The following is a 24,708-nucleotide window of genomic DNA, read 5'->3' on the forward strand; positions in this document are numbered from 1 at the left end:
GGAGTGTGATGGTGGAGGAGGTCGGCGAGGTCTGGAGGGGCCAAATGATGGAGGGCTTTGAAAGTGACGAGGAGGACCTTGAACTTGATGCGTTGAGGGACGGGGAGCCAGTGGAGGTTCTGAAGGAGCAGAGTTCTGGATGTACTGGAGTTTGTTGAGGGTTTTGGATGGTGAGACGTAGAGGGCGCTGTTGCAGGAGTCAATTCTGGATGTGATGAAGGCATGATTCAGAGTTTCAGCGGCAGAGAAAGTGAGAGATGGGCGGAGTCGAGATATGTTTTTGAGATGGAAGAAAGCAGTCCGGGTTATTTGCTTGACGTGGGGTTTTGAGCAGGTTTGGTGATGTTTTTTGGGTTGTTTTTCGTCACCGTTTAGTCTTAGAAAGTTGTGTTTCATCCAGGTTTTGATGTCACTCAGGCAGTGGGTGAGGGTGGAGTGGACGTTGGAGTTTATGGATGTAGTGGAGATGTAGACCTGTATGTCGTCAGCGTAGCAGTGAAAGCGGGAGGCTGTAGAGGATGAAGAGGAGAGGACCAAGCACCGAACCTTGCGGTATGATCATGATGTTTTGTGTTTCCATTTAATGCGAATTTGGAGGCGACCATTAATGTGGTAGACACAATGACGCATTTTCTAGTTGCAGAGGTGTAGATAGGCCAAACAGTGAGTTGGCAGTCATGTTTTTGTCGATAATAAGTCGACCAGTGTTTGATAAGCTTCGGGCTGGTCCAAAACATACAGTATGTGCTGGTTGTTTCTTTTGAATATGGAGGACACAGGAAGCGGGCGAAGAGACTGCGGGGACAAGATCTCACCAAAAAACGCTGAGACTGAACGTGTGTTTCTGAAGTTTCCTGCGGCGATGAGTCCGAATGTGGAAGCGGTCTGGGGCGCAAATAAACCCTGGGAACGCTGTAACCGAGGCCTGTCCCTCCCGGGCCACTGTAGAGCGTCAGAAAATCACTCCCATGTCCTGAGACGCTGGGCCAGGGGGCGCTGCTCCGGGGGCTGGTGCGGTCGGCCGGGAGAGACGGGGGGCAGAGGGGCATAGAGGGCAGGGGTGGTGGTGGTGGTGGGGAATGTGGTGGGGCAGATGTGAGAGGGAAGTGTGGGAGAATGGATTTTCTCACAGAAAGAAGGAAAAAGAGCATCACGCATGAGATTCTTACTCACTTTGCTTATTTAGCTCCCTGGTGTTTTCATATCTGAGCTGAGCCTTGGAAATGCCTGCAAATATGAATCTATTTTCTTTTTTAGACATATTTAGGATAAGGGGTGGGTACAGTTAAATGACACCAGACCAGTATGTTATTGGGAAAAACTTTAGGTACTACCGGCATCATAAAAATGAAAGTATCGAAAGCAGGAACCATGACAAAAAAGTGAGTATTGTTGACCATAAACTGAACTTTAAAGGTCCTATATCATGCAAAATCGACTTTTTGGAGCTTTTAGCCATGTTGTTATGCTATTTCCTTATCAAAAACACCCCCAGAGTGGTTTGTGGCTTCATTCACGCAGCTCTCAGTAATCCTCCTGAATCCTGCTCTCTGAGGCTCCGCCCTCTCCTGGTGAACGACTGAGTGTTCAGTTGTGTCGTAACAACGGAACGGAAGTGCTCGACGTCTGTAATGTAATGTCTTAATTCTATGCTTACGGCCTGATTTTAATTTGTAAAACAGCTTTTTCATTATTTCTGTCGTAAGAGAGATGCAAAGAGAAAAAAAAGAAAAAAAAAAAGAAGGATGTGCCCGAGGTGCTTCCAGGTCAGCTGAGGCCAAAACAAACACATCCCTGAGCGTCTGAACAGATCAGTCATGTTTGCGCTGCAGCTGTGAAGATGGAGCTCGTTACCTACTCTGGACACCTGTTTTTTATTCTTAACTAACGATAATGTCACGGACGGAGAAAAAGAAGCGCGTTTGGCTACGAGGACGAGGAGTTTATATTCAACCCTTTTCAGGAAGAGGCCACTCAGCTGTTTTTTTCTCCGGGATTCAGCGACTATCAGCCAAAATGGTGTTTTTCTGTGATTGTCACTGACGGATGTTTGTGAACCTTCACCAGAATCAAAGTGGATTAACTTTTATAACCAACGCGAGTCCCATAATGTAAACAACGATGGAGCAGAGCGGTGAGTCAGTCCAAACGCGGGTTAGCTTGTGTGTTAGCATATTAGCATGTGTGTTAGCCATTTATGAAGCTGTGTTGCAGATGTCAACTCCATATAACTGCATCGTGAAGTAACTTCACTTATTGTTGTTTATTTATATTACGGTAAAGTTGTATGAGCGGAGAGAGGGGGCGGAGTTAACTGAATCGAAGCGTTGTGTCTTCCGGGTTTGAAAAATACCTCCAGAAAACACTTATATTTATCACAAAAATGAGTGCTCCATAATGGTAGAGGTACAATATATCATATAAATGCCTATACTTAACTTTGGAATGGCTAAAATAGCATGATATAGCCCCTTTAAAAGCAACACTGACTGCATCTTCAAGAAGTGTCAACAACATCTGCACTCCCTCCGCAAACTTAGACGGCTGCAGGTCGACAGGTCAATTCTTCAGATGTTTTGTAACAGTTTTGTCCGGTCCGCCCTCACCTTTGGCCTCCTGGGATGGTTCGGCGCCCTGAGTGAGGTGAACAAAAGCCTTAAGGTACCTCTTAAAACAATATTCAGAGGCGTGGCATTAAAGAAGGGCCGGCTCATCTCATCAGACTCCACTCATAACCTCCATAATCAGCATCTGCGCCTGGCAGGAGGTTCTCTTCCCTGGTTCTGAACATCTGAACATTCTTTTTTAGTTAGTGCTAGATCGTATGCTCGGAAGGGATGGCCTGCTGTGATTTTGTATAGATCTATGAGTTGGTTTGTCTAAAAATACAAATAATCCTAATCCTAACCTTAAGGTTAACCATTTCCCTGGCCCTAACCTTAAGTTTTGTGTCATGATATCTCACGTTTTCACAGCAGACTGTCCCTCCGGAGCATACGATCTAGCACTAATAATATTTTTTTGTAAGATGGGAAAGGCCAGCTGCTTCCTGATTGGCCAGTTAACGACATCGGAAGCCAACGATAAGTGGAGCTCCAACCATGACGTCACCACAACAAAACAACACCAGTTTAAACTAATCAGGTTAATAGGCAGACCCTTTCTCTAACTGCAAAGTCACTGTGCAGTGTACAACAAAGACTGTTAAAGGGACTAGATGCAAGTTGGTCATTTTATACTCACTCCTGCCACCTCAGGTCTTTCGATCGATTTTTTGAAAATATGAATCGATTTGCCCTACCAACTCGATTTTTAAATCAAATCGATTTTTTCCCCAGCCCTATTTCTAGTACAAGCATTTACAACTAGGCATCGTACGCATGCCTTTAAAAGCTTGTGTTAAAAAAATAAAAATAAAACAAAAGTAGTAAAAAATACATAAATAAAGTAATCCAAACTAACCGTATACCTGACCCTAATCCTAACCTTAAGGATAGTGGAGTTTGACAAACTAAATCTAATCTTGCCATAGCCCTAACCTTTAGGATAGTGGAGTTTGACAAACTAAATCTAATCTTGCCATAGCCCTAACCTTAAGGATAGTGGAGTTTGACAAACTAAATCTAATCTTGCCATAGCCCTAACCTTAAGGATAGTGGAGTTTACAAAGGTGTCTTTCAGGCGTTAGTACGAACCTGACCAATCAGGGAGTCCCGTGAATTTACCGTCCTGACAGTGGAGGCGGCCTGAGAGTGGACCTCATAGTGGAGGCCTGCAGGCAGGACCTCTTCAACTAAAGAGCAACAAAAAAACTATGAAAAAGTGGCAAAAAATGAAAATGTCAAAAATGTACATCTGTTCTTGACGCAAAATGTTGTACCATGACCTGCAACCGATTCATTTTCTTTTTAAAGCGTCCATTCATGGTTGAAATGGAGTAAATGCGCCGGTGCATGTTCAGGATTATTTAGGTGTTGATTCGGCTGCAGAGATATTGTGTTGGCAGTGGTAGTGTTGCACTGCTGTGGCCGATGTTTTGGACGATCAGTCATATGTGAGGGAGACCTTTTAAAAGTGGCCTTTGAGAAGAATTCTGCCTGTGGGAATGTTGTGGCAGTAATCACTGGTGTACAACTCGTGGCCAGTGTTTGTAAGAAGCATGCGGGACTCTTGAGGGGTGTGTTATCAGCGGTGACGTCATTCAGATACTGTGCTGTTAGCCTGGCTCTGGAGACATGTCCCCGCCCGGTTTTGAAGGATGGGTCGAATGCAGAGGACAGATTCTTGTATAATCACAGAGAAAAGCACCATAACTTAACCTTTATTCATTCATTTTCACCCTGTGAGCTACTTAAGGAAGTGCAAAGAGCTACTTGTGCTTCAGAGACACTTGGAGATCCCTGAGCTGTTCTCCGGCTCTGACCCGCTCAGGGCCTGGACATCCAACTTCCCTTCAGCCATCACTGCCCTGATGCTGTGGCCGGCCTTCAGTCCACGTTGGGGTCTCGGGTCTAGGTCTGGTTTAGCCAGGACTCGGGGCCGGGGTCTGCTGGAGTGTTTTTAGAATCGACAGGAAACCGCTTCCTGAAACTATTTCCTGTTCTTTCACTGGCAAACGAGCTGCACGTCCTGTCCAGCCTCGGCCAATCAGGAATCAGGAACAAGAGGTCCCTTTCCACTTTCTCCACACAGTGCGGCCCAGCTCGGCCCCAGAGGCGGGTCGTGCGTGTATACCTTTGAAGCAACTGTACTTCTTAGAGTAGTTTTATCTTCTGCTTTGTTAACGCAAGATTGATGAAGCATAAATCAGACTTTTACGCCCCAGACTGTAGCCGTAAGCATCAGCCATCAAACATTGCAAATTCTGAACGATCCAGATGTTTTCAGCTGCTGTCAACCATCGACCAGATAAAGGTGTCCTCTCAGCCAAAGGTCAAACCATATTCATGGAAGTTCCTGCTTTTTGTGGGTCAGATACACATCCAGTAGTAGCCTAACTAAAATCATAATCTTATAAAATGTTAATAATTTAGAAATGATGTACTACTATTATATAAATGATATGCTGTACTTTATTGGGCTCTTAAAAAGAAAGGGATGGTTCAGGGAGCGTGAGGGTTGGCCACCACAGAGTCCAGATTGAGAATGTTTGGGGATGTGCTGGAAAAGGCTTTGAACCCAACACTGGATCTTCGGACATCGCTGAAGCTCATTGAACCAACGCCACGGCCAATGCGTTGGAATCAAAACTAAAGGCGGAACAACCAAATATCCGAGCATGACCTTCTTTTGACGGACACTTTTTTTCTGTGGTGCATCAGTGCATGTCTTTATATTTATCCACTGTTTCCATATGGGTCGCCTTTGCTTGCTTCTTGCCGTTTTCTGTCCACGTTTTCCCTCTCGCGGACACAACTCTGTTGTAAAGCGACTGGATTGGACTCTATAGCATCTTGTACTAGAGCCGAAGGGTGTTCGATGTCCAATGGCGAAGAGAAACCTGATGCCGAAAGTTCTTTCTGATTTCAATGGTCATTATTAGATCTACAGATACCCATCAAAAGTTTGGAAACGCTATTCTCATGTGTTGGTTTTTCTTTTTTTTCAGGACAATTTCCATGGTAGATTCTCACTGAAGGTGTTCACTTATGCTCACGTTTGACAATTTCTCACTGATCTTCACAATGTAGTCTCCAAAAAAACAGTTGAAAACCATGTCAGGGACAGCCTTATGAAGCTGCTTGAGAAAACACCAAGAAAAAAGGCCGGCAATTTGGAAGAATTTCAAATATTAGACATGTTTGGAGTTCTTACACCCTTATTTGTTTCCTCCATAATCCCATGTGTTCAGTCGCAGTTTAATGCCTTCAGTGAGAATCACACAATGGAAGACAAAAGTGTTTCCAAACTCCGCAGTAATGACAGAGGTTCTCGCTGAGGAGGTTGTGACACGGCTGTGGGTGAAGCGTGGGACAGACCACATTCTGCTCTTGTTATTCTGATTTTTTTCTGCGGCCCATAGACGCCACCGGAACACATTCGTTTTCATACGAAAATATTTGTGTTTTCATAAGAAATACCTCCGTTTGAGTTAGAGTCTGCTGTCATTTCATGCATGTTTCAGAGAGAAGTGGAACCGCGCAAAAAAACTGCTGGCTCTGTTTAGCCCTGTGTGAATCCTGGTTTGGAGCTAGTTTAGTCCTGGTTTAGACCTGAAGTATAGTCCTTAGGTTTACAATGGTTTAGTCCTGGATTTCCAGCGTTGTAGTTGAGTGCAGGAGCAGGTGTGGAACAGGCTGGTTGATAATGATTATAGTCATTACCCATGACAGATCCCACACCTGAACCTTCATAAATCTGGATCCCGTCGGTCTCTGCTCTCGCTCATGAGGACAGATTGCTCGTCATATTGTTATGTTTTTGATTTCAATATGTTTTTCAAGGAGATGTTTTTTTTCCGCTTGACATTTTCCCCCGGACTATTTGCTCCCCCTGAGTGTTTCTTGAGAGCTGTTGTAACACGCGGATTTCTCCATCATGAGATCATAAAGTCTTATCTTATCAGACTAGGATGTAGAAATCAACAAATCTTTCTGTAAACAACATAGAATTTTTCAAAGAATGGGTCTAGGGCTACTTTAAAGGCACACTGCGTAACATTTTGGACTATACTGTTGCCATCAGTACAAAACATTTTTCTAATGACCAGCTCGACACAGAAAATGCTCTTTCTGCCGTGGGTAATCAAAGAATGGATTTGGATGAGAGCCATGTCTGTTTAAATCTCAAATTCTGCTGACTTTAGTCACATCCCCATGGAAACGAGCTGGAGACATACCCACTCCCGGTAAAGTTCTGTCATGTCTTAGGAGAGCTGAGGCCGCTCACAGCAAAATCACAAGTTTGTTTGAGATATTTTTCAATGCTGAAAATATCTGTCATGAAATAAAAGCTTGTATTTCAATTTTATTTTTGGGGTAAAATTCTACGTAATGTGTCTTTAAAATGTAATGTTCCCTTTAAGTGACACTTTGTTTTTCTGTGTTTCTTGTAAAAGCACACAGTAAATAGGGATGCACCGATACCAGTATCGGATATCGGGCCGATACCACATGCTTGCACTCATACTCTACTCTATTAATGAGGTCCCGGTACCAGAAACCGATACCATGCGTGTGGCCAGCGCTACAGGACACATCTCTCCACTGAGGAGAGAAAATAGCAACAAACTGGAGAATTGTTTAGTGTAAATCCAATAATCCACATAGAGCTGACTTTATTACGACAACACTCCCTAAATCAGAGTCTGTGCTGGATTTAACCAGAGCTAAATGTTGTTAGTGCTGCAGCGTCGAGTCTGCAGTGTTTACAAGACACAGGCTAATGTTGCTAACTAGCCGCTAACTCACGGCCAACAGCTCTGGCGATTCTTTCACCGTTTTATGCCAAGGGGCTTATTCATCTGAAAAACTAACCCAGCGACTAAAAAGTCCTCAAATTAAAGAGACACAGCGACACATGTGTCCATATTGAGCGAAAATTAGCTGTCGCAAAAACAGGCAAATGCTGTAGCTACTGGCTAAGTTGCTATAAACACACGAGAAAATCTACACAGAGCTGAAGTAAAGGAGAAAAGAGACCATTTAGCTCAGGGGTGTCAAACATACGGCCCGCGGGCTGGATCAGGCCCACAAGATGATTTGATCTGGCCCCTGCCCTGTAGAGCATAAATTCCAGAGTATGTCCCAAAAACAGTGCGTCTCTAGCCCATTCCAGCGTGGAGTTATGAATTTTTAAAGAATAACCAGAATGCTCATTCTAGCCACGAGGGGGCATTAAATTTAACAAAAGGAAAGACACGTGTCCAGCAGAGGGCACTGACATAGTAAGAGCTCAGGAAATGAACAACCCACTATATAGCTGGGAGCTGAATGTCGGCCTGCGACCCAAAATGAGTTTGACACCCCTGATTTATCTGCAGTAATAAGTAACATCTCAATACTATTGTTAAATAAAAAATACATAAATGAATAAAGCTCAGGCATTGAGGAGGTTTTGTTCATGAGCTGTTCTGTCTATGATGGACTAGTCAGTCTATGAACCGTCTATTCACTTCAAAAGGCAAGGCAAGGCAACTTTATTTATACCGCGCATTTCGTACACAAGGCAACTCAATGCGCCTTGTATGTTGAAGAAAATGCATTGGACTCATATCGCTTTTCAGTATTGGCAAGTACTTTAATCAAAGTGTAACACCTCATTTGAAAGCTAAGACAAAACTGATGGCGACTTTTTTGTGGCGTTGTTGCCTTTTTTTTGTCACAACATTTTTATGCATTTTTGTTTGCATTCATTTTTGTTTTGTTTTTGTCTCTTTTTTGTCATGTGTTTTTTGTTGCTTTCCTTATTGCCTCCTTCCTTGCTCTTTTGATGCATTTTTGTCACTTTTCAATTATGCTTCAATTGGCCTTTGCTCTTTTTTTTCGTCTCTGTTTTTTATGCTTTGTTCAAGAAGCTTTTAGATTTGGGTAATGCCGAACTGGAGAAAACGGGCTTGGTTCAGGTTTAGTAGTTCTGCCCAAAACTAAAATTTGAAATAAATGTATTAAAGAATTGAACTTTTTAACCGCCAATTTTAAGAATTAACACAAAAAAAACGCAAAATGTCTGTTTTCCATATAAAAATGAGCCGAAATTGGATTTACATTTTAAGACTAGCATCTTCAGCAAGATAGAAAATCCAATCAAATGAATATTAAAGCTATAGTGCAAGTTACTAAGCAAAAATGAATGCTGACACTTTGTTGCCGTTAGCATTTGTTAGTTATTATCCTGCTTAAATTTGTTTTGGTTGGTCCAATGAGGAGATTTTTTTTCAGCACATAACACTAAATTCATGAGATTGTAATATAACCTGAAATTGTTCATTTAGTATTCCTGGACACACCGCTTCACATCAGGCTGGTGGAGACAATTTGATCTTCCTGAATACTGATGAGGACCTGTCCCCGTTGTCCCCATTGTCCCCATCGTCCCCACACAAACCCACTCCCATGGATCATCCTAAATGTGCAAATCCATGAAACATGATCGCAGTGAAGCCGAGGCGGGCTCCTGTCCACAGATATGATTATGGTTGTGGACGGAGTGTGTGGTGTGGTGTGTGTGTGGTGTATGTGTGTGTGCGTGTGTGTGCATGTGCATGTGCGTGTGTGTGTGTGGTGTGTGTGTGGTGTGTGTGTTTTGTGGGGTCTGAGAGAACCTGCGTCACAAACAGCAGAGTAACCTGATTACACACACACCCTGCAGCTGTTCACATCGGATTAGACCCCCCTGCACACATCTGTCAGCCTCACATAAACCACACACACATCCTCACGCCCTGCAGGTGTGCAGCTCTGACCACTTCTCTGAGAGTGAAAGTACTCGCTGTGCAGTAGGATGTAGTACGGTGTAGTAATGGTACTTTGTGTAGTGATAGTAGTGTATTTTTCACAGGAGTGATGGGTCCAGTGCAGATGGATGAGTTTGGGGACCGGCAGATGGACTTCGCCGTGTGGGACATGACTGACCTCAGCTCTGGACTCTTCCAGGTGAATCCTCTCCCTCTTCCTCCTCCTCTGACCCTCTCCTCTCCCTCTTCTTCCTCCTCTGACCCTCTCCTCTCCCTCTTCTTCCTCCTCTGACCCTCTCCATATTCTTCTTCCTCCTCTGACCCTCTCCTCTCCCTCTTCTTCCTCCTCTGACCCTCTCCTGTCCATCTTCTTCCTCCTCTAACCCTCTCCCTTTTCTTCCTCCTCTCCATCTTCTTCTTCCTCCTCTGACCCTCTCCTCTCCCTTTTCTTCCTCCTATGACCCTCTCCCTCTTCTTCCTCCTCTGACCCTCTCCCTCTTCTTCCTCCTCTGACCCTCTCCTCTCCCTCTTCTTCCTCTGACCCTCTCCTCTCCCTCTTCTTCCTCCTCTTACCCTCTCCCTCTTCTTCCTCCTCTGACCCTCTCCCTCTTCTTCCTTTGACCCTCTCCTCTCCCTCTTCTTCCTCCTCTGACCCTCTCCCTCTTCTTCCTCTGACCCTCTCCTCTCCCTCTTCTTCCTCCTCTGACCCTCTCCTCTCCCTCTTCTTCCTCCTCTCTCCCTCTTCTTCCTCCTCTGACCCTCTCCTCTCCCTCTTCTTCCTCCTCTGACCCTCTCCTTCTTCCTCTGACCCTCTCCTCTCCCTCTCCTTCTTCCTCTGACCCTCTCCTTCTTCCTCTGACCCTCTCCTCTCCCTCTTCTTCCTCCTCTGACCCTCTCCTCTCCTTCTTCTTCCTCCTCTGACCCTCTCCCTCTTCTTCCTCCTCTGACCCTCTCCTCTGCACATCTTTAGAGCGCAGTTCTCTGTGTCTCCAGGTGGTGGCGCTGTACAACGGCAGTCTGAAGCAGCTGGTGGTGGAGAGTGGGCGGAGCTTCCAGTGGCCGGGCGGAGTTCCCCCCCCCGACACGCCCGAGTGCGGCTTCAAGAACGACAAGCCCGAGTGTCTCGCACGTAACTGTCCTCCTGTGTGTCAGATGCCCTCCCGGCCTCTGTCGCTCCTGTGCATTTCCTCTGTTTGTCTTTTTCTTTCAGGGACTGTGACGATGCAGCAGCTGGTTTCCATAGTGATCTGCTTTGTCTTCATCATCATCATCACCGTCACGGTCTTCATCTACAGGTCAGGAGTAAAGCAGGGCCCGCGCTGGCGTTCTCACTTGTAGATGACTTGCTATTAGCATTAGCCTCACCGGCCAATCACAAGCTGGCTGCCATGTTAGTCACGTCAATGCTCGTCACATCTGATCTAGACTTTCAATAAAGATCTTTGGAGTTGGTGCTGCGTTCTGATTGGTCGTGTCTCTGTGTGTTCTGATTGGGGCTCTCTCTGGTTGTAACAGAAAGTTGCGTCTAGAGAGCGAGCTGGCAGCGCAACTGTGGAGGGTGAACTGGGAGGACGTCCAGATCAGCCGTGGCGAGAGAGGGCTGCGGCGCACGGCCAGCCGCTTGACCATGTCTATGGTACCAGTACTCTATACCACAGCCTGTCTTATTGGTGATCATATAATCTATACTGTGCATCATACGACAGCCAAGTTTCAGTCAATACTAGTGAGGGGATAAACGAGCCGAGGCACCGATACACGTGAAAGCAACGCCTCAGCCGAGCTGTATCACCGAGCACATCACCGAGCGCATCATTTTGAGAAAAGTCACGTGACCGACACAGTCTGTGTCATTATTAATCAGGTAGTGTCATACGCCACAAGCAGCAGCGAGCAGCAGGGGGCGCCAGTTGAACGAGAGCTCATGTCTTTTGGGATTCATGTACCACACACCGATCCCACGGGTGCTCCGGGGCTCGAGCGCCCGGCCTGGGCTGCCCAAAACTTTGGGCACGAGGCAATTCTACCCTGATAACAAAATTATTCAATAGACAGTGTGTAAAGCACAAGAGCCGTCTGTTTCACGTCCGTAGTGAAGTGCAATGCTAACACAGACTGATTGCCTAGTCGGCTACATGAAACATTTGATACACTGTTCGTGTAGCTCTGTAAGTAGAGCGTCCCGTTAGGAGTCGTAGGGTCGTGAGATCAAATCAGGTGATGGACTACGATGATACAGTCTTTTGACTTGACATCCACTGGTAAACAGCAGCAGAAATACTTCAGGTGTCATATTATTGTCACAGGCACTATCCTATATTAAATCTTGGTCAGTGACTTCATATTTAGATGGTTGTATCACTGATACTTCTAATTAATTCTCATTTATTTGTCTCTGTTCTCATTAGCCGGAGCAGTTTTCCTCTTTCTAAATTATCACTCTCAGCTGTTAAACAGTTCAATCCTGACGATTTGGTTCATATTTGTGAATACTGATACTGTGTGACGCAAAGTGTGTGACGCACACACTGAGGTATCATCTACCCATCACTAGTTCACATGTGAAAGAAATACCTTGCACTTAGTTATCCAAACGCAATACAATTTGTTTTTCTTTTATAGTTTGGCTATAGTACATTTTTTACACCACCAGATGGAGCCAATACACAAACCAACACTGCGTGATACAGTGTCGACACAGTAAGGGGAAAGTGTAACACACACCTCCAGGTTTCATCTGCCCTTCACTAGTAAATACAGAACACCAAAAAGAGGAGCTGCTTTACATTTAAGGGAAGGGGAACAGCCGGACCAAAATAAAGTGTTTCAATAAGCCTCTGCAATGTCCATAGTATTCATTTTTCATCAAGCTCTCGTGTTGGGAGCTTGTGACCACTGTGCAAAGCCTTCTCCAGCACATCCCAAAAATCCTCATACGGGTTAAGATCTGGATCCATCTCCTGCTCCCTGAACCACTCTTTCCCCATGAACCCCATGAACCCTGGCATTGCCATCATGGAATATGCTCGTGCCATCAGTGAGTCTCATTTGTTTGGCAAGGGACACCCACAAGGCTCTGTTTTATAGATGATACGAACCATTTAGAACAATGGCTATTTTTAGTCTAGTCTCATTTGCCTGTGAAAAGTTTTATTATTGATGGCCCGTCCTAGAGAGACTGATGTTGATTGTAATGTACCACTATTTCAAAGGGGACTCAGACATTAGGCCGCACTGTGTATGTTACAAATAAAATCATACAAGTATTCTATAACAGATGAAATGTCTGTGGCTGAGGCTTTATGTGTTTTGTTTGGACAGAAAGGATCAAACTCAGGATCCCTGATGACGATGGAGGAAATCCTGCAGATCTACACCCAGACCGGCTACTACAAGGTACTGTACTACTGCAGTAGTAATGCTACAAATGCAGTCGTCCGACACTGCACTACTGTCACAGCACACAGTAATCAGTGCTCCTGCCTCACAGCAAGAAGGTCCAAGCTTTGATTCCCGTGGGGCCTTTCTGCACGGAGCTTATATGTTCTTTCTGGTAGAATCCTGCAAACCAGTCCTTACTTAAGAGCTGGAGATCGGTGCCTTAACCCAGACACACTGAAGGAAGGGTCAGATGAACCTTTTCTACAGAGGAAGGACTTTCATGCACTTTACATGGGACAGTATACATTCACTTCATACTCGTTGGTGGTAAGCGACCTCAGTAGCCACAGCTGCCCTGGGGTAGACTGATGAGAGCAAAGCTGCCAGAGACTACAATACCAGTCTTATCTTACTGCAGTAATCTGACACACAACACTAAGGTACTTTTACCATGAAGAACTGTATCATTAGCTCACGGACAAGTACAACCAAGGAGTACGCATATTATTACTGCACTGCTGTACAATTGTACGACTGGTGTGTTCAGGGAAACTTGGCCGCGATCAAATCCATGAAGAAGAAGCGAGTGGAGCTGACGCGGAGCATTCTGTTCGAGCTCAAACACGTGAGAAACACTTCTGTTTCAAATGCCGCCACAAATACTGCTGCTTCTCCTACTTATAGGTACTTTGATCTTTCCTCTGACACAGATGAGGGACGTTCAGAACGAGCATTTGACCCGTTTCCTTGGCGCCTGCATCGACATGCCCAACTGCTGCATCATCACAGAGTACTGCCCCAGGGGGAGCCTCCAGGTACTGCATCACACCCGTCCCTCTATCTTTAAGTCTTTATCCAGCGCCTCTAGTGGTAAAGCCTGGTGTATCGGCTCCTCCTGCGTGTCTTGGCATCCGCCTCCTGGTGTCCAAGAGACGACTGTTGCTGGGGCGACTGTTGATGTAACAAACTCCTGTATCTCGAGTGTACATTACCTGAAAGACAGAGACATTGTGAATTGCTTGTCAGCCCCAGTAATGATGTACAGTATATTAATATTCTAATGTCCTGTCAGGACCTGATGGAGAGTGACAGCATCACTCTGGACTGGATGTTCAGATACTCTCTCATCAGCGATATCGTCAAGGTACTTCCACTACTTCTACTACACTGGTACTACAACTACAACTTTACCTGCATGTAAATCTACTACTGCACTTATCAACAATATCACCAAGGTTCTCCCATTGCTACTAGAGGACCATTTAGTGCTGTAGTATTCCAGTGGAAGAACAACACTACAACAGGACATTTGCAGAACTTCTAATCCTCTCCACAGTCTTCTTCTACTGATCTGGGGCCAGTTGTTCCTGTCTCCTCTGCTCAGTGTCTCCTCTGCTCAGTGTCTCCTCTGCTCAGTGTCTCCTCTGATCGCTCAGTGTCTCCTCTGATCGCTCACTGTCTCCTCTGATCAGTGTCTCCTCTGATCAGTGTCTCCTCTGCTCAGTGTCTCCTCTGATCAGTGTCTCCTCTGCTCAGTGTCTCCTCTGATCGCTCAGTGTCTCCTCTGATCGCTCACTGTCTCCTCTGATCAGTGTCTCCTCTGATCAGTGTCTCCTCAGTGTCTCCTCTGATTGCTCAGTGTCTCCTCTGATTGCTCAGTGTCTCCTCTGCTCAGTGTCTCCTCTGATCAGTGTCTCCTCTGATCGCTCAGTGTCTCCTCTGCTCAGTGTCTCCTCTGCTCAGTGTCTCCTCTGCTCAGTGTCTCCTCTGCTCAGTGTCTCCTCAGTGTCTCCTCTGATCGCTCAGTGTCTCCTCTACTCAGTGTCTTCTCTGCTCAGTGTCTCCTCTGTAGCTCAGTGTCTCCTCTGATCAGTGTCTCCTCTGCTCAGTGTCTCCTCAGATCGCTCAGTGTCTCCTCAGTGTCTCCTCTGATCAGTGTCTCCTCTGATCAGTGTCTCCTCTGATCAGTGTCTCCTCTGATCAGTGTCTCCTCTGCTCAGTGTCTCCTCAGTGTCTCCTCTGATCAGTGTCTCCTCTGATCAGTGTCTCCTCTGATCGCTCAGTGTCTCCTCAGTGTCTCCTCTGCTCAGTGTCTCCTCTGATCACTCAGTCTCTCCTCTGATCGCTCAGTGTCTCCTCTGATCGCTCAGTGTCTCCTCTCTCTCAGGGCATGTCCTTCCTGCACAGCAGTATGATTGTGTCTCACGGGAACCTGAAGTCGTCAAATTGTGTTGTGGATTCTCGATTCGTTTTGAAGATCACAGACTACGGCCTCAGCAGCCTCCGGAGCATGAGCTGCGACGACACGCATGCTGCCTACGCAAGTACGCACAAATACAGGACACACGTACAAATGCATAACACACATACAAATAAATGACACACATACAAATACATGACACACGTACAAATAAATGACACACATACAAATACATAACACACGTACTTTTGCCCCTGTCACTTCCAACACGCGAGTGCTTCTCCGCTCGTGTCCTCGCTCGCCCGGCTGTCTCCCGGTGCTTCGCCTCATGCACGGCTCCTCCGCGACTGCATCACGTCCCCGTGTCCCGGGCGCTGCTCTCAGGTTTTCTCTGCTCGGACTCGGGGCATCGGCCACACACTCATTTAAACTCTCTTCTTGTTGTGTCTAGTGGAGAATCAGGACAGTAGTTTGATGATAGACGAGAGTAAAGCCGTGTCCGTGGCCTTTTTGTCTCAAAGAGGAGTTGAATCCACATGGTTCTCATGAGCACAGTAACTTACAGTAACTCTGGTTCTCTGAATGTGCACAGTCTATAACGAGTCGGGCAACTCACAGGCTAATGGTAAAACTGAAATAACCGTCAGGTGCAGGTTTCAGTTAGTTTTAAATCAGTGGTTCCCAAACTGTGGGTCAAGGCCAGAAGTGAGAGAATGGGCCCATTTGCTATTTTCCATTTTAAAAAATGGGGGAAATAGACCAGTAGTCGTTATAAATCCCAGTTGGACGATGGCTTAGCGGTTAGTGGTTCTGATTGATTGAATTGAGGTAATTATTTTCCACTTCTGCCCTGCTTTACTGAACAGTGAAACTGTTTTTGACCGTAAATAGGTCCGCCCTTTGCCGAATAACTACGGGATGCGTACTGTAGGGCCCCCATGGGGATTTTTGCTTAGGGCCCCAGAAGGGCCAGCACCGGCTCTGTATATAAGTGCTATTTTTAAGAATTGCCAGTAGTCTCTGTCAATGGTCATTACTGAGAAACAGCTCCACCTGGTGGCCGTGTGTCATGCCCTTTGTGACCTATTCAGACTCATTAAACATGCTCAGAATAAGGCCTAACTGATGATTCACTGGGCACATTAATGTTAGCAATAGCAGCAACAGTCTAGAACACTACACCGTAGGCTGCATACAATATCACAATATAAATGGACAGAATAAAAGCTAAAGCTGTAATAAAAACATAAACATAAACCAACCAGCGGAAAAGTTACACAAGCAAATGTTAATGACGAGTAGTGATGAGTGCGAACCGACTGCTCAATTCAGAAACGTCGGCTCTATGAATTATCTGAAGCAACAGATCCTTCCTTGTTTTCACATTTGACAAATAAAAAGCCTTTTTTTCAGATTAGATTAGAAGTTCTTAGCCAATCGCTGCTCATTTATTTCAATGAATGAGGGTGCTAACCTTCTCAGCGACGCAGACGTTGCTCCCATCTATCAAACACTCTCTTGTCATGTTTTTATGACGAGTTTTGATGATGAGCTTGTTGCAGGAAAGCTGTGGACAGCTCCGGAGCTGCTGCGGGCCCCTGAGGGACCCTCCTGTGGGACTCAGAAAGGAGATGTCTACAGCTTCAGCATCATCCTCCAAGAACTGGCCCTGCTCCGGGGGCCTTTCTATTTGGAGAACTACCACATGAGCCCCAAAGGTGGGTCTCAGACAGAGCCAAGTCTAAACCCCATTCAGACCACAGACCTGTGAGGCCCTCTGTAAGGCCCTCTGTAAGGCCCTGTGAGGCCCTCTGTGAGGCCATCTCTCTGGTTTGGGGTGGTTTCAGCTTGTTGTTTTTTCCTCCAGAGATTGTGGAGGGACTGCTTGCCACCTCGTGCCCGCCGCTAAGGCCCTCTCTTGGGGCACAGGCACAGACAGAGTTGGGTCTCCTGATGAAGCGCTGCTGGAGCCAAGAGCCGACTGAGAGACCAGACTTCAGCACCATCAAGATCCTGCTGCGCAAACATAACCGGTCTGAACCTCCTAACTCCTAAAACACAGATTCTGTCTCCATTCTCCTAACTCCCAATCCCTACCCTCTTAACCTACCCCCCTAACCTGGAGTCTCCTTGCTCCTAATGTCCTATCTCCCAAAACCTTTCCAGTTCCTAAACCCTGATTCCTAATCTCCAACTTCCTTTCTGTGAATTTCCTGAGCCCTAACGCTCCTAACACCTTAGCTCTAAATCTGCCCCACTGTCCTCCTCCAGCGGCTACGGCTCAAACATTCTGGACAACCTGCTGTCGCGCATGGAGCAGTACGCCAATAACCTGGAGGAGCTGGTGGAGGAGCGCACTCAGGCCTACCACGAGGAGAAGAGGAAAGCCGAGACTCTGCTGTACCAGATCCTACCCCAGTGAGGCACCAGGGGGCGCTACACGCACGGGGGAGGGCTTCTGACAGGAGTACGGGAGGGCATCTGACACATTCCCTGTGATTGACAGTTCTGTGGCGGAGCAGCTGAAGCGCGGAGAGACGGTTCAGGCCGAAGCTTTCGACTCAGTCACCATTTACTTCAGTGACATCGTGGGGTTCACCGCCCTGTCTGCAGAGAGTACCCCACTGCAGGTGAGAGAGTACCCCACTACAGGAGAGAGAGTACCCCACTGCAGGTGAGAGAGTACCCCACTACAGGAGAGAGAGTACCCCACTGCAGGTGAGAGAGTACCCCACTGCAGGAGAGAGAGTACCCCACTGCAGGAGAGAGAGTACCCCACTGCAGGAGAGAGAGTACCCCACTGCAGGAGAGAGAGTACCCCACTGCAGGAGAGAGAGTACCCCACTGCAGGAGAGAGAGTACCCCACTACAGGAGAGAGAGTACCCCACTGCAGGTGAGAGAGTACCCCACTACAGGTGAGAGAGTACCCCACTGCAGGTGAGAGAGTACCCCACTACAGGTGAGAGAGTACCCCACTGCAGGTGAGAGAGTACCCCACTGCAGGTGAGAGAGTACCCCACTGCAGGAGAGAGAGTACCCCACTGCAGGAGAGATAGTACCCCACTGCAGGAGAGATAGTACTCCACTACAGGAGAGATAGTACCCCACTGTAGGAGAGATAGTACTCCACTGCAGGTGAGAGAGTACCCCACTGCAGGAGAGAGAGTACCCCACTGTAGGAGAGATAGTACCCCACTGCAGGAGAGATAGTACTCCACTGCAGGAGAGATAGTACTCCACTGCAGGAGGGATAGTACCCCACTGCAGGAGGGATAGTACTCCACTGCAGGAGAGATAGTACCCCACTGCAGGTGAGAGAGTACCCCACTGCAGGTGAGAGAGTACTCCACTGTAGGAGAGATAGTACCCCACTGCAGGAGGGATAGTACTCCACTGCAGGAGAGAGAGTACCCCACTGCAGGTGAGATAGTACCCCACTGTAGGAGAGATAGTACCCCACTACAGGAGAGATAGTACCCCACTACAGGAGAGATAGTACCCCACTACAGGAGAGATAGTACTCCACTGCAGGAGAGATAGTACCCCACTGCAGGAGAGATAGTACCCCACTGCAGGAGAGATAGTACTCCACTGCAGGAGAGATAGTACTCCACTGCAGGAGAGATAGTACTCCACTGCAGGAGAGATAGTACCCCACTGTAGGAGAGATAGTACCCCACTGCAGGAGGGATAGTACTCCACTGCAGGAGAGATAGTACTCCACTGCAGGAGAGATAGTACCCCACTGCAGGAGAGATAGTACCCCACTGCAGGAGAGATAGTACCCCACTGCAGGAGAGATAGTACCCCACAGCAGGAGAGATAGTACCCCACTGCAGGAGAGAAAGTACTCCACTGCAGGAGAGATAGTACTCCACTGCAGGAGAGATAGTACCCCACTGTAGGTGAGATAGTACCCCACTGTAGGTGAGATAGTACCCCAATGCAGGAGAGATAGTACCCCACTGCAGGAGAGATAGTACTCCACTGCAGGAGAGATAGTACCCCAGTACAGGAGAGATAGTACCCCACTACAGGAGAGATAGTACTCCACTGCAGGAGAGATAGTACCCAACTGCAGGAGAGATAGTACTCCACTGCAGGAGAGATAGTACTCCACTGCAGGAGAGATAGTACTCCACTGCAGGAGAGATAGTACTCCACTGCAGGAGAGATAGTACCCCACTGCAGGAGAGATAGTACTCCACTGCAGGAGAGATAGTACCCCACTGCAGGAGAGATAGTACCCCACTGCAGGAGAGATAGTACCCCACTGCAGGAGAGATAGTGCTCCACTGCAGGAGAGATAGTACCCCACTACAGGAGAGATAGTACTCCACTGCAGGAGAGATAGTACTCCACTGCAGGAGAGATAGTACCCCACTGCAGGAGAGATAGTACTCCACTGCAGGAGAGATAGTACTCCACTGCAGGAGAGATAGTACTCCACTGCAGGAGAGATAGTACCCCACTGCAGGAGAGATAGTACTCCACTGCAGGAGAGATAGTACTCCACTGCAGGAGAGATAGTACTCCACTGCAGGAGAGATAGTACTCCACTGCAGGAGAGATAGTACTCCACTGCAGGAGAGATAGTACCCCACTGCAGGAGAGATAGTACCCCACTGCAGGAGAGATAGTACCCCACTACAGGAGAGAGAGTACCCCACTGCAGGAGAGATAGTACCCCACTGCAGGAGGGATAGTACCCCACTACAGGAGAGATAGTACTCCACTACAGGAGAGATAGTACCCCACTACAGGAGAGATAGTACCCCACTACAGGAGAGAGAGTACCCCACTACAGGAGAGAGAGTACCCCACTGCAGGAGAGATAGTACCCCACTGCAGGAGGGATAGTACCCCACTACAGGAGAGAGAGTACCCCACTACAGGAGAGATAGTACCCCACTACAGGAGAGATAGTACTCCACTACAGGAGAGATAGTACCCCACTACAGGAGAGATAGTACTCCACTGCAGGAGGGATAGTACCCCACTACAGGAGAGATAGTACCCCACTGCAGGAGGGATAGTACCCCACTACAGGAGAGAGAGTACCCCACTACAGGAGGGATAGTACCCCACTACAGGAGGGATAGTACCCCACTACAGGAGGGATAGTACCCCACTACAGGAGAGATAGTACCCCACTGCAGGAGAGATAGTACCCCACTGCAGGAGGGATAGTACCCCACTACAGGAGGGATAGTACCCCACTACAGGAGGGATAGTACCCCACTACAGGAGAGATAGTACTCCACTGCAGGAGGGATAGTACCCCACTACAGGAGAGATAGTACCCCACTGCAGGAGGGATAGTACCCCACTGCAGGAGGGATAGTACCCCACTACAGGAGGGATAGTACCCCACTACAGGAGAGAGAGTACCCCACTACAGGAGAGATAGTACCCCACTGCAGGAGGGATAGTACCCCACTACAGGAGAGAGAGTACCCCACTACAGGAGGGATAGTACCCCACTACAGGAGGGATAGTACCCCACTACAGGAGAGATAGTACCCCACTACAGGAGGGATAGTACCCCACTGCAGGAGAGATAGTACCCCACTGCAGGAGGGATAGTACCCCACTACAGGAGAGAGAGTACCCCACTACAGGAGAGATAGTACCCCACTACAGGTGAGTAGAAAAGTACATTGCAGCTGAACGGTTTCAGTGCTCATTCCTGTTTCCATGTCCCTTGCACGCGTTGCTCTGTATGTTTTGCAGTTCTTATATTTTGAAGTAAAGGTTCCTGTACTCCTTGTCTCGTGGACTCAGCATGTCTGATCTTCAGGTGGTGACGCTGCTGAATGATCTCTACACCTGCTTCGATGCCATCATTGACCACTTTGACGTCTATAAGGTCAGTCCGGTCTGTTCAGTTCCAGCTCAGCGACGTGGAGAGAGCAGGAAGTGACCTGGCTCTGTGCTGCAGGTGGAGACGATCGGGGACGCCTACATGGTGGTGTCCGGGCTGCCGGTGAGGAATGGCAAACTCCACGCTCCAGAGATCGCTCGGATGTCCCTGTCTCTGCTGTGCGCCGTGAGCAGCTTTACCATCCGCCATCAGGACCAGAAACTGAGGCTGCGGATCGGCATTCACACAGGTATGACCTTATACTGTCCATGGGTATGACCTAACATGTACAACAAAGAAGTTTCCTGATGATTTCTGAATGATCACATGTCGACCAATGACTAAATAGAGTCTACCTGTGTGTAATCTAATGTCAGGTCAAACACAGCTGCTCTGTGATGCTCTCAGAGGTTTGTTAAGAGACTATTGTGGAGCAGAAGCATCATGAAGTCCAAGAACACACCAGACAGGTCCGGGATAAAGTTATTGAGAAGTATAAAGCTGGGTTTGGTTATAAAAAGATTTCTCTCAAAGTACAGTTAAATACACCATCCAGGAATGGAAAGAGTTTGGCATCACTGCAAACCTACCAAGACCCGGCCGTCCTCCTAAACTTACTGACCGAACAAGGACAGCACTGACCAGAGCTGTTACCAAGAAGCCTATGATGACCCTGGATGAACTGCAGAGAGCTACAGCTCAGGTGGGGGAAACTGTCCACAGAACAACTATTAGTCATAAACTGCAATAATCTGGCCTTGGGTAGAAGAAGCCAATTTTAAAAGAAAACCATTAGAAGTCCCATTTGCTGTTTGCCAGAAGCCTCATGGGGGATACAGCATGTGGAAGAAGGTGCTTTGGTCAGATGAGACCAGAATTGAACTTTTTGTTCCCTATGTTTGGCGTATAAGTAACACTGCACATCACCCTGACAACACCAGCCCCACTGTCAAACACGGAATCGATTGGTCGAGCCCCGCGGAGACAAAGGGACCGCCCCAGCATGAAACCTGGTGCAGGAAGCAAATCGCCAGATTGAGGTTGTCCAGACAGACATGAGAAAGAGACGGAGAAAGAGAGAGTGCAGAAAGGGCCAGCACATGGCGACAACCCCTGCTGACCTCTGAGCTCTCTTTGTCTCAGTGATGACCACAAGAAGCTAAGTCTTCGCCCGCCATTTGACATTGTAACTATCGAGTTACTTCTTTTAAGGACATTTGCATTTTTCCAACACGACAACAACATTTTTGATCGTTGCACTTTTAGCCCAAACCATTTTGACTCAACCTTCATCTACCAGCTGGAGATCGGTGGATCTTTTCAGTCCATAATGGTCCTGAAGAAAGCAGCTTTTTAAAAGTAAACAGCTAGCTTATCAGCTAAACCCATTTGAAACCTACAAATGTCTTCTTCTGAGACACTGAAGAGGCACCAAGAGCCCCCACACCTGCAGCACAGTGGGGGCGTCACAAGAGGAGCTACAGGAAGCAAAAAAGGGACAAACGAGGAGGTATGCGGGCGAGACTCACAGCTAAGGCACACATGCCTTCTATAGAGTTCGGGAATGTGATGTCATATCGCTAAGCATTATGGGATTAGCAGCAATTGTAAACTAATAGAGATTTTAAAAGTTGAAATACTGGCGTCATTGTTGTTTTAATTGTCATTAAAACACTTGGACACCACAGTGAGTTAGATGTATTTACCAGCAGTAACTCAGCAGCTAACAGAGCTGTTCCGCGGCTTTTTTCTTCACTTTTTATACTGTTTTTAGCTAACGTTAGTCAATGGAAATGTATGCTAACAGCTGCAAAGATGGCGGATCTCCATGGTAACTGTGGAATTTCCCGAACTCTATTGTTCTGGCTAATGGACATTCACTGGAGAATTACAACAGATTGACTGCTAAGCTCTTACCAGAAGAGTAAGACTTGCGGAGCGGAGGGAGCTGCGCAGGATCAAGAGGAAGGAGGAGGTGGAACTGACCAGTGCAGGTGGAGCTGACCAGTGCAGGTGGAGCTGACCAGTGCAGGTGGAGCTGAGCAGGTCTCCTCCGGGTGTTACGGTTTCCTCTACCTCCAAAAACATGCTGGTCAGGTTAGCCCACAGTGGTTCAGGACTAACACTTAACTAACTGACTTGCAGATAAATTTAAGAACATTTTATCTGATTATTCATTCTTTATACCTGCTAGGTTATCCTGTTTTGCATTTCAATATTCCATGACGTCTGTTAATTGATTTTGATCATTAAACCTCCATAAAGCACAGTTTGCTCTGGTAATGTCTGTGTGTATTATTTCAGGCAAAGGGTCAATGTCAATGGTTCAATAATTCACATCTTTCAGATAAATCTATAGTTACCAACCTATTTAGCTAATCAACAAATTAATTGATTAATAAAAGCTCATACTACATAAAAAAGGTTCAAAAACATGTATAAATTTCATTTCACTGCAGGATGGTGTGTCACCTAGTGTGCGTCTTTCACATAAAATTTCAATTATATATATATTTATGTTTGTGGACCATAGCTTGGCAAAATGTTGAAAAGTTAAAGGTATACGGACACTTATGCAACCCAATGTATATTCTGTACAGGCCCGGTGTGTGCGGGGGCGGTATATGTACTTGTATATGTATATTTACGTGTTGTATATATTCCGTACAGGCCCGGTGTGTGCGGGGGTGGTATATGTACTTGTATATGTATATTTACGTGTTGTATATATTCCGTACAGGCCCGGTGTGTGCGGGGGTGGTATATGTACTTGTATATGTATATTCACGTGTTGTATATATTCCGTGCAGGCAGGGTGTGTGCGGGGGTGGTATATGTACTTGTATATTTACGTGTTGTATATATTCGTACAGGCCCGGTGTGTGCGGGGGTGGTATATGTACTTGTATATTTACGTGTTGTATATATTCCGTACAGGCCCGGTGTGTGCGGGGGTGGTATATGTACTTGTATATGTATATTTACGTGTTGTATATATTCCGTACAGGCCCGGTGTGTGCGGGGGTGGTATATGTACTTGTATATGTATATTCACGTGTTGTATATATTCCGTGCAGGCAGGGTGTGTGCGGGGGTGGTATATGTACTTGTATATTTACGTGTTGTATATATTCGTACAGGCCCGGTGTGTGCGGGGGTGGTATATGTACTTGTATATTTACGTGTTGTATATATTCCGTACAGGCCCGGTGTGTGCGGGGGTGGTATATGTACTTGTATATGTATATTTACGTGTTGTATATATTCCGTACAGGCCCGGTGTGTGCGGGGGTGGTATATGTACTTGTATATGTATATTTACGTGTTGTATATATTCCGTACAGGCCCGGTGTGTGCGGGGGTGGTATATGTATATTTACGTGTTGTATATATTCCGTACAGGCCCGGTGTGTGCGGGGGTGGTATATGTATATTTACGTGTTGTATATATTCCGTACAGGCCCGGTGTGTGCGGGGGTGGTGGGGCTGAAGATGCCCAGGTACTGTCTGTTTGGAGACACGGTAAACACTGCGTCCAGGATGGAGTCCACAGGAGAAGGTAGGAGTTTAAGCCAGAGTTCAGCCCGTCTGGACCGTCCCTGGTCTGACTTGGTTCTGTTGCAGCTCTGAAGATCCACGTGTCGGAGGCGACTCGTCTGATCCTGTCCGACTTCCCAGAGTTCCACCTTCAGCCGCGAGGGGACATCGAGGTCAAAGGCAAGGGCCGCATGAAGACCTACTGGCTCCTGGAACACACCGAGACCTGAACCCAGGACTACAGCCTGGACACCTGAATGGTCTCAGAGCTGTTCTCTCATTGGCTGATTCTCTCCTTGATAATCACTGGTTCATCACATTTGGACAAAAAT

The 24,708-nt window shown here is 47.0% G+C and overlaps 1 protein-coding gene across 1 annotated transcript in view; it reads left to right on the top strand.

Annotated features, from left to right (window-relative positions):
* The window catches only part of LOC306974348 (atrial natriuretic peptide receptor 1-like), a 36,810-nt gene extending 12,107 nt beyond the window's left edge, over window positions 1-24,703 (top strand). Inside the window, exons 9-25 of the mRNA XM_079571539.1 lie at window positions 9,499-9,593; window positions 10,388-10,523; window positions 10,605-10,689; window positions 10,910-11,030; window positions 12,716-12,790; window positions 13,323-13,400; window positions 13,486-13,590; window positions 13,848-13,919; window positions 14,943-15,099; window positions 16,538-16,693; window positions 16,843-17,008; window positions 17,247-17,393; window positions 17,482-17,605; window positions 20,777-20,845; window positions 20,918-21,089; window positions 24,300-24,398; window positions 24,464-24,703. Of these exons, the coding sequence (XP_079427665.1) occupies window positions 9,499-9,593; window positions 10,388-10,523; window positions 10,605-10,689; window positions 10,910-11,030; window positions 12,716-12,790; window positions 13,323-13,400; window positions 13,486-13,590; window positions 13,848-13,919; window positions 14,943-15,099; window positions 16,538-16,693; window positions 16,843-17,008; window positions 17,247-17,393; window positions 17,482-17,605; window positions 20,777-20,845; window positions 20,918-21,089; window positions 24,300-24,398; window positions 24,464-24,606 (2,000 nt within the window). The 3' untranslated portion in view covers window positions 24,607-24,703. The remainder of the gene's footprint in view (window positions 1-9,498; window positions 9,594-10,387; window positions 10,524-10,604; window positions 10,690-10,909; window positions 11,031-12,715; window positions 12,791-13,322; window positions 13,401-13,485; window positions 13,591-13,847; window positions 13,920-14,942; window positions 15,100-16,537; window positions 16,694-16,842; window positions 17,009-17,246; window positions 17,394-17,481; window positions 17,606-20,776; window positions 20,846-20,917; window positions 21,090-24,299; window positions 24,399-24,463) is intronic.
* The last annotated feature ends 5 nt before the right edge of the window (window positions 24,704-24,708 follow it).

This window comes from Gobius niger (genome assembly GCF_951799975.1).
Source record: "Gobius niger genome assembly, chromosome: 14".
In the NCBI taxonomy this organism is placed as follows: Eukaryota; Metazoa; Chordata; class Actinopteri; order Gobiiformes; family Gobiidae; genus Gobius; species Gobius niger.